This window comes from Ranitomeya variabilis, chromosome 4 (genome assembly GCF_051348905.1).
Source record: "Ranitomeya variabilis isolate aRanVar5 chromosome 4, aRanVar5.hap1, whole genome shotgun sequence".
Lineage (NCBI taxonomy): Eukaryota > Metazoa > Chordata > Amphibia > Anura > Dendrobatidae > Ranitomeya > Ranitomeya variabilis.
Window position 1 is genome coordinate 690,100,895 of NC_135235.1, and position 10,452 is coordinate 690,111,346.

The window sequence follows — 10,452 nt, forward strand, 5'->3', positions numbered from 1 at the left end:
TCCATCATTGCAATGAGTCAGAAGCACTCAGCAGTCGTCAGACTCCTCATTAAATACCCCCAAGGTACGGCCCCCGGATGGGGGTCAGCAGGCTCCAGGTGATCTGCCCGGTACCATGAATAAATGTTGGAGTGCCTCCCCCAGGGCCGCGCCCTGGACCGACCGTAAACAGACCTCCGCCCCCCCCCCCCCCGAAGGCCCATCTGCAAACCTACCCCCCCACCGCATAATCGCCGGGTACCAGGATCCGGCGAGGATGCGATAGCGACGTCATCAGCCGGCGCGGTCCCACTGCGCATGCCCCGCTGCGTCATCCGGACACACCCTTTCCGGTCACGACAGCGGTGAGCGTGCCGAGGAAGCCAGCGCCACCCGGTCGACTCGCACATCACCACCAGGCCGCGGACAGACCCCGGGAGGACCCCCGGGTGCGGCCACGGCAGAAGACCCCATATACTCACCTGGTACCTGACGGCGACGGATCACTTAAGAGGCAAGCATTTAGATAAAAGCTGCCCCTCTCTGCTGATACCGACACTAGCAGTTCCCCTGCCGTGTGGTGCTTCCGGTGTCCTGGACAGACCGAGGTAGGGGACCCCCGCTACCTGAATCGGCCTGCCAGGACTGGGTTATCTTCGTTTCGTCAACCTTCTTCATAAGGCCTGTCGAAAGAGGTTCCCCTGTCAGGGGCAGGAAACCAACTGATGCGGGAGAGAGGTGCCGCCCTTTTATGTCTGTAGGTTGCCTGCCCCTGAACGTTGATCGCATCTCTCTCGTGGTGCTGTCATGGCGACTGAATAAATGGTGATCACATGGTTGTGATATAGCCAGACTACACCACCGATAAAGCAGCCACAGCCAGTGACTGAGAAGAATCGTAACTTCTCTGCATTTAGTGGTTACTACTCACCTGGGTAGTCATATGTAGGAATCTCCTCCTTACACAGCTCATCACCCCTCACATATGTCTCTGTAGTATTAATATGGGTCAGATCTTCACCCTGAAACAAATACAGTAAAAGTCACAGACAGATGGAGAAGTCACATCTATGATCAGCTCTAATCCTACCATCTCCACCGTTCTCATTACACAAATATAAAACATATAATACTGGTGGATAAAACAAGACTGAGCACAAGACCTTCACAGCTGTGTACACATCATAGGGGAGATGTCACTCATGACACCTTCTCTCCATCTACCTGATGATCCTGAGCAACATTGGGATCTTCTTGTTTGCAGTCCTGTGGAAGACGACGGGGACATCTATCTGGTGTTGTCCTCTTACTGGATAGATCTGGAGGAAACACATACAGGGACTGAATTCATTCTTTACATACAGATAATTATAGGCCGCGTGTATTTAGTCCTGTCTATTACCTGGTGATGTGAGGGGTTGGGGAACCTCCATCATGACGTCCTTGTACAGATCTTTGTGTCCTTCTAAATACTCCCACTCCTCCATGGAGAAATAGATGGCGACATCCTGACACCTTATAGGAACCTGACACATACAATGATACAGTCATGCCCCGAACCCTTCATATTGTTACTGTATAATGTCCCAGCATTCCCAGCAGTGTCACCTCTCCAGTCAGCAGCTCAATCATCTTGTAGGTGAGTTCTAGGATCTTCTGGTCATCGATGTCCTCATGTATCAGGGGGTGAGATGGAGTCCCTGTGATTGGGCTCAGGGTTCTTACCCATTCCTCAGATACAGGGTCCTGACAGCGCTCACTAGAGGTCTTCTTCACTACTGTGTAATCCTGGTTATGGAGAGACACAGTAATAAATCTCAGTACAGACATTTCCAGAGTCCTCACCTCTCCAGTTCTGTCCATCTGTTATTCCCATAAATAAGAAAGATGTAATGTGACGTCATCAGAATCTCTCACCTCTCCAGTAAGCCGGAAGAGGATCTCTAGGGTGAGGTGTAATATCCTCTCCGCCATCTTGTCTCTGTCCATATTCATCTTTGATGGGTAATTCAGAAAAATTATCTTATATACAAGATCATCACAGAGGATCCGATATTGTAGAGACCTGAATGAGAAGAAGATGAGCCGATGTAACATCATAAAAATCCTGTGTAATAATACAATTACTGGAGATAATAAGGGAAACATATGAAGAAATTTATTATTTTACAGTATTTAGTTTCCTTCTTTACATCTACTAATAAAACCTATATATTTAGGCCACAGACAACATGCAGCTTCTTCCTCGGAGTCGGCAGCTGAATACATTCCTCAGACTCATCTTCCATAACACTAATTCTCGTCTCATTTACCGACACTGGAATCGGCATTAGCAATACTGCAGGAGATATTCATTACACGTGACAGGAGAAATAACTACTTCATGATGAGGACGACATCTCCATCTTCTACTACGGCTCTAGAAACATATTTGTCCAGAGTCCACCACTGACTCCATCCCCACCGGCCGTCTATATGAAGGTTTCCCGTCTTCCCCGCACTGTAATCTTCTATCACGTTAGATCTCAGGTCATATTCACACAGAAGTTTGAGGCTTTTATAAAAGACTAGATGGTGGCCCGATTCTAACGCATCGGGTATTCTAGAATACGTATGTATGTATAGCAGCCACGCAGTATATAACACAGCCCACGCAGTATATAACACAGCCCACGCAGTATATAACACAGCCTGTAAATATATGTAAAAGGGGTGCACCCCACATTGTTGCACCTTCCAGGGCGGCTGGGATGGGCGTCTGCGGTCTCTGCCACACACCGGTTCGTATTTATCTAATCAGTGATACCTCTATATTTACCTCAGAAAATACTGATGACCTCACCTCCCCTGACGAAGCTGCTGTTGCAGCGATACGCGTGGGCTCTTGCCTCACCCCTTATTCTTGTCTCTCGTCTCTCCTGGGCGCCTCAATCTGCTGCACTCCCCCGCAGCTCGAGTGGTATTTTTTTTACCTGGAGTGGTCTTATTTTTCCCCACCTTGCTTTCTCCAGGCGCAATTGCATGTTATTTGTTATCAGTTGCTGCCTATTTTTGTTGGACCAGGTCCACATAGGTATTTGGACATACATCTCTGTGGGGTCTATGCTTATGTGTCAGCCTAATATTGTTATGTGCACATTGGGACTTAGGCTTTCCAGGTACCGAGCATGCTCAGACAATACTGTTATTTAATGTATAGCCGTATATATCATTGTGGGGTCTGTGCCTACTTTCAAGCCTAACATTGTGATATGAATATTGGTATTTGGGCTTTCCAGGCATTGAGCATGCTTAGATAACACTGTTACTTATTATAGTCATGCCTATTTCATAGGGCTTCAATTGTGTGTGTATATGTTTGCAGCACATTGTGTGTCATGACATTCTTTTTGTTTTGGTTCAATACTAGGAGACTTGACTTATTTAACCTATGAGCAAGAGACATTTTGTTATTTATATTTGTACAGCCTATTATATTATGCATATTTGCTTATAATTATAACGTTTCTTTGGTTGTACTACACTATATTTGCGATATATAGGGGTGTCACTTATCGGTCCCATATCTTAGGCCCTTTTAAATGGTTTTATCTGTGTCTGTCTTTTTTGAGGTGCTATAATAAAAGTTTTCTGATTTGTTACAATTTTCGGGTGTGCATACCATCATTAGTCTTATCTTTTTATAACACAGCCCACGCAATATACAACAGTGGCCACGCAGTATACAACACAGCCCACGCAGTATATAGCAGTGTGGGCACCATATCCATGTTAAAAAAAATTATTAAAATAGTTATATACTCACCCTCCGGCGTCCAGCGAAGCTGTCCCAATGCGTGCGCTGCTGCCTCCAGCTTCCGTTCCCAGAGATGCATTGCGAAACTGCAATGCATCTCTGGGAATGGAAGCTGGCGGCAGCCGCATGCGCATTGGCGGATGACGGAAGGTGAGAATAGCAGGTTTTATTTTTTTTTTATTTTTAACATTAGATCTTTTTATTATTGATGCTGCATAGGCAGCATCAATAGTAAAAAGTTGGTCACACAGGGTTAATAGCAGCGTTAACGGAGTGCGTTACCCGCTGCATAACGCGGTCCGTTAACGCTGCCATTAACCCTGTGTGAGTGCTGAATGGAGGGGAGTATGGAGCGGGCGCCGGGCACAGACTGGACAGAAGTAGGGAGGGACTAATTCTCGGCCGCGACCAATCAGCGACGCGGGATTTCCGTTAGAGGCAGACAGACGGAAGTATATTATATATATATATATATATATATATATATATATATATATATATATATATATATATATATATATATATATATATATATATAGTTTGTAAGAACAAGACAGGAGTTATCTAATGCTAATGTCTCCATGTACAGTGTTTTCTTCTGGATAGGTTATTTTTAGCATTTTTGCTTTGGATTCCATATAACATATATACTTGAGTATAAGCTGAGGCACCTACTTTCGACACGAAAAACTGGGTAAGCTTATTGACTCGAGTATAAGCCAGGTATACATTGTCCCCACATCCCGATCCTGGAATGCATGGCTCCTTATCCCTATGCATGCCTTTTTAATTGATCTTCTTTTTTTTTTAAACACATCCCTCTCACCTACCTAAGCGTCCTGCATCATTCCGGCTACCGGAGCCTGGAGTTCTTCCAGTACTGAGTGATCACGTGGCCCTGCTCATTAGGTAATGAATATGCGCCTACACCTATGGGAGTGGAAAGTCATGCATATTCATTACCTTAATGAGCGGTCCCACGTGATCACTCGGCAGGAAGAGCTCCAGGTGTAGGCAGCCGGAACGCGATGCAATGCCAGCACCAAGGGCACGCCGGTAGGCGAGTACGATGTATGGCTGGAAGCCGGCAGCTGCGGCTGGCACTGTGAGCTACTACAGCAGCGGCACAGGCTTTAGCCACAGCCATTGGCTCCTGCCTCTGTGACCCGATGACCTCCACTCCCCCTCCGGCTTTCTGGGACCACGATTCGTGTATAAGCTGAGGGGGGCGTGTTCAGCACAAAAAAAAATATGTGCTGAAAAACTCAGCTTATACACGAGTACATAAGGTATTGCATGAAAGAAACAAGAGATAAAATAAAATTGAGGATGGATGTACTGGGGAAACCAAGAAGGTGGCACTGTAAGGCTAGGTTCACATTGCGTTAGGGCAATCCGTTTAGCGCTAGCGGATTGCGCTAACGCAATGTATTTTTATGGATCGCGTTTGGGGGTCGCGTTAACGTCCCCGCTCTCGCAGATCCCCGATCTGCGAGAGCGGGGAACGGACCTCGGGCGCGCCGCGGACGCTGCAAGTAGCGTCCGAGGCGCGTCACAGAAGAACGGCACATCACTAGCGCGAGCCGAAAAAGGCACGCGCTAGTGATGCGCTGCTGGCGAAATTAACATTGCTGTCAATGGGTGCGCTAACGGACCCGTTGCACGGCGTTAATTGCGACATTTTCGCCGTGCAACGCTGTCCGTTAGCGATCACCCATTAACGCAATGTGAACCTAGCCTAAGGCATCAAGAATAGGGATAATGGAGGATTTATTACCTAGTGGTTTGGGTGGTAGCAGATTGTGTGGGGCTTCTTGTACTATCATATTGTGTGGAGGATACTGTGGGAACATTATACTGTGTGGAGGCCAATAAAGGGGCCCCGTACTATAAGAGTAATACATGTTTCCTTGGTTACAGTCTTTGCATAGTTGGATCGTTTGTATCTATCAGCGGAAAAGGAGCAAAACCATTGTGATTCTTATAAGGAGACAACACAAACCCCCCTAAATATAACATTTTATAACAGCCCCACAATCTGTGACTCTTCAGGGTAAATCGCTCTCTCACCATTGGATTAGAGCTGATACTATGAAGCTAAAGTGACTAAACAGACTTTCTGTCACCTCCATAAAGGGGCACTTTTCGGTGTTTGTCAGAACTGTCCGAGGATTATTAGAGGTGATAGTTTCCCCCAATTAGAAGGGACACCTGTGGATATTGGGGTCTTTACCTGCTGCACTCCACATAGAGAATAATGGAGCCTCCAGCACCGACCTCCACCCACAGAGCTGCACTCCACATAGAGAATAATGGAGCCTCCAGCACCGACCTCCACCCGCAGAGCCGCACTCCACATAGAGAATAATGGAGCCTCCAACACCGACCTCCACCCGCAGAGCCGCACTCCACATAGAGAATAATGGGGCCTTCAGCACCGACCTCCACCCACAGAGCCGCACTCCACATAGAGAATGGAGCCTCCAGCACTTACCTCCACCCGCAGAGCCGCACTCCACATAGAGAATAATGGAGCCTCCAGCACCGACCTCCACCCGCAGGGCCGCACTCCACATAGAGAATAATGGAGCCTCCAGCACCGACCTCCACATCTACTATATACCGTAACTGTCTAAGGGTCACTTCCATCTGTCTGTCTTTCTGTCTGTCACAGATATTCATTGGTCGCGGCCTCTGTCTGTCATGGAAATTCAAGTCGCTGATTGGTCGTGGCTGTTTTGCCGCGACCAATCAGCGACGGCCACAGTCCGGAAGAAAGTGGCCTCTCCTTCCTCCCCGAAGTCAGTGCCCGGAGCCTGCATACTCCCCTCCAGTCAGTGCTCACACAGGGTTAATGGCAGCGTTGACCGAGGTTTAACGCATTCGGTTAAAGCTGCTATTAACCCTGTGTGACCAACTTTTTACTATTCATGCTGCCTATGCAGCATGAATAGTAAAAAGGTCTAATGTTAAAAATAATTAAAAAAAAATAAAAAAGTTATATACTCACCCTCCGGTGGCCCCCCGGATCGAAGAGGTAACCGACGCTCCTCGCGACGCCCCAGTGACCGCTCCATGCATTGCGGTCTTGCGAGATCATGACGTACGGTCTCGCGAAACGGATACGTCATCATCCCGCGGGACCGCAATGCACTCTTCAGACCGGAGCGCAAGAGGAGTGTCGGTAACTGCTTCGATCCGGGGGGCCAACGGAGGGTGAGTATATAACCATTTTTTATTTTAATTCTTTTTTCTTTTTTTAACAGGGATATGGTGCCCACATTGCTATAGACTGCGTGGTCTGCGCAATATACTACGTGGGCTGCGCAATGTACAACGCGGGCTGCGCAATGTACTACGCATACCTATTCTAGAATACCCGATGAGTTAGAATCGGGCCACCATCTAGTAGAGAATAATGGGGACTCCAGCACAGACCTCCACCTGCAGAGCCGCACTCCACATAGAGAATAATGGAGCCTCCAGCACCAACCTCCACCTACAGAGCCGCACTCCACATAGAGAATAATGGGGCCTCCAGCACCGACCTCCACCCACAGAGCCGCACTCCACATAGAGAATAATGGAGCCTCCAGCACCGACCTCCAACCACAGAGCCGCACTCCACATAGAGAATAATGGGGCCTCCAGCACCGACCTCCACCCACAGAGCCGCACTCCACATAGAGAATAATGGGGCCTCCAGCACCGACCTCCACCCGCAGAGCCGCACTCCACATAGAGAATAATGGAGCCTCCAGCACCGACCTCCACCCTCAGAGCCGCACTCCACATAGAGAATAATGGAGCCTCCAGCACCGACCTCCACCCGCAGAGCCGCACTCCACATAGAGAATAATGGAGCCTCCAGCACCGACCTCCACCCGCACTCCACATAGAGAATAATGGAACCTCCAGCACCGACCTCCACATAGAGAATAATGGAGCTTCCAGCAGCGACCTCCACCCTCAGAGCCGCACTCCACATAGAGAATAATGGAGCCTCCAGCACCGACCTCCACCCGCAGAGCCTCACTCCACATAGAGAATAATGGAGCCTCCAGCACCGACCTCCACCAGCAGAGCCGCACTCCACATAGAGAATAATGGAGCCTCCAGCACCGACCTCCACCCGCAGAGCCGCACTCCACATAGAGAATGGAGCCTCCAGCACCGACCTCCACATAGAGAATAATGGAGCCTCCAGCACCGACCTCCACCCGCAGAGACGCACTCCACATAGAGAATAATGGGGCCTCCAGCACCGACCTCCACCCGCAGAGCCGCACTCCACATAGAGAATAATGGAGCCTCCAGCACCGACCTCCACATAGAGAATAATGGAGCCTCCAGCACCGACCTCCACCCGCACTCCACATAGAGAATAATGGAGCCTCCAGCACAGACCTCCACCCGCAGAGCCGCACTCCACATAGAGAATGGAGCCTCCAGCACCGACCTCCACATAGAGAATAATGGAGCCTCCAGCACCGACCTCCACATAGAGAATAATGGAGCCTCCAGCAGCGACCTCCACCCGCAGAGCCGCACTCCACATAGAGAATAATGGGGCCTCCAGCACCGACCTCCACCCGCAGAGCCGCACTCCACATAGAGAATAATGGAGCCTCCAGCACCGACCTCCACCCGCAGAGCCGCACTCCACATAGAGAATAATGGGGCCTCCAGCACCGACCTCCACCCTTAGAGCCGCACTCCACATAGAGACTAATGGAGCCTCCAGCACCGACCTCCACCCACAGAGCCGCACTCCACATAGAGAATAATGGAGCCTCCAGCACCGACCTCCACCCTCAGAGCCGCACTCCACATAGAGAATAATGGAGCCTCCAGCACCGACCTCCACCCTCAGAGCCGCACTCCACATAGAGAATAATGGGGCCTCCAGCACCGACCTCCACCCACAGAGCCGCACTCCACATAGAGAATAATGGAGCCTCCAGCACCGTCCTCCACCCGCAGAGCCGCACTCCACATAGAGAATAATGGGGCCTCCAGCACCGACCTCCACCCTCAGAGCCGCACTCCACATAGAGAATAATGGAACCTCCAGCACCGACCTCCACATAGAGAATAATGGAGCTTCCAGCAGCGACCTCCACCCTCAGAGCCGCACTCCACATAGAGAATAATGGAGCCTCCAGCACCGACCTCCACCCGCAGAGCCTCACTCCACATAGAGAATAATGGAGCCTCCAGCACCGACCTCCACATAGAGAATAATGGAGCCTCCAGCACCGACCTCCACCAGCAGAGCCGCACTCCACATAGAGAATGGAGCCTCCAGCACCGACCTCCACCCGCAGAGCCGCACTCCACATAGAGAATGGAGCCTCCAGCACCGACCTCCACATAGAGAATAATGGAGCCTCCAGCACCGACCTCCACATAGAGAATAATGGAGCCTCCAGCACCGACCTCCACATAGAGAATAATGGAGCCTCCAGCACCGACCTCCACATAGAGAATAATGGAGCCTCCAGCACCGACCTCCACATAGAGAATAATGGAGCCTCCAGCACCGACCTCCACATAGAGAATAATGGGGCCTCCAGCACCGACCTCCACCCGCAGAGACGCACTCCACATAGAGAATAATGGGGCCTCCAGCACCGACCTCCACCCGCAGAGCCACACTCCACATAGAGAATAATGGAGCCTCCAGCACCGACCTCCACATAGAGAATAATGGAGCCTCCAGCACCGACCTCCACCCGCACTCCACATAGAGAATAATGGAGCCTCCAGCACAGACCTCCACCCGCAGAGCCGCACTCCACATAGAGAATGGAGCCTCCAGCACCGACCTCCACATAGAGAATAATGGAGCCTCCAGCACCGACCTCCACATAGAGAATAATGGAGCCTCCAGCAGCGACCTCCACCCGCAGAGCCGCACTCCACATAGAGAATAATGGGGCCTCCAGCACCGACCTCCACCCGCAGAGCCGCACTCCACATAGAGAATAATGGGGCCTCCAGCACCGACCTCCACCCTTAGAGCCGCCCTCCACATAGAGAATAATGGAGCCTCCAGCACCGACCTCCCCCCGCAGAGCCGCACTCCACATAGAGAATAATGGAGCCTCCAGCACCGACCTCCACCCGCAGAGCCGCACTCCACATAGAGAATAATGGGGCCTCCAGCACCGACCTTCACCCGCAGAGCCGCACTCCACATAGAGAATAATGGAGCCTCCAGCACCGACCTCCACCCGCAGAGCCGCACTCCACATAGAGAATAATGGGGCCTCCAGCAGCGACCTCCACCCGCAGAGCCGCACTCCACATAGAGAATAATGGAGCCTCCAGCACCGACCTCCACCCGCAGAGCCGCACTCCACATAGAGAATAATGGGGCCTCCAGCACCGACCTCCACCCTTAGAGCCGCCCTCCACATAGAGAATAATGGAGCCTCCAGCACCGACCTCCACCCTTAGAGCCGCACTCCACATAGAGACTAATGGAGCCTCCAGCACCGACCTCCACCCGCAGAGCCGCACTCCACATAGAGAATAATGGGGCCTCCAGCACCGACCTCCACCCACAGAGCCGCCCTCCACATAGAGAATAATGGAGCCTCCAGCACCGACCTCCCCCCGCAGAGCCGCACTCCACATAGAGAATAATGGAGCCTCCAGCACCGACCTCCACC

At 50.8% G+C, this 10,452-nt stretch overlaps 1 protein-coding gene across 1 annotated transcript in view; it reads right to left on the minus strand.

The window, feature by feature from the left end:
• The window catches only part of LOC143767658 (uncharacterized), a 38,309-nt gene extending 29,870 nt beyond the window's left edge, over window positions 1-8,439 (minus strand). Inside the window, exons 1-7 of the mRNA XM_077256120.1 lie at window positions 8,362-8,439; window positions 8,183-8,234; window positions 1,897-2,044; window positions 1,588-1,767; window positions 1,382-1,505; window positions 1,204-1,298; window positions 911-1,001 (exon numbers count right to left, since the gene is read on the minus strand). Coding sequence (XP_077112235.1) covers window positions 911-1,001; window positions 1,204-1,298; window positions 1,382-1,505; window positions 1,588-1,767; window positions 1,897-1,974 — 568 coding nt within the window. The 5' untranslated portion in view covers window positions 1,975-2,044; window positions 8,183-8,234; window positions 8,362-8,439. The remainder of the gene's footprint in view (window positions 1-910; window positions 1,002-1,203; window positions 1,299-1,381; window positions 1,506-1,587; window positions 1,768-1,896; window positions 2,045-8,182; window positions 8,235-8,361) is intronic.
• Window positions 8,440-10,452: the final 2,013 nt, after the last annotated feature.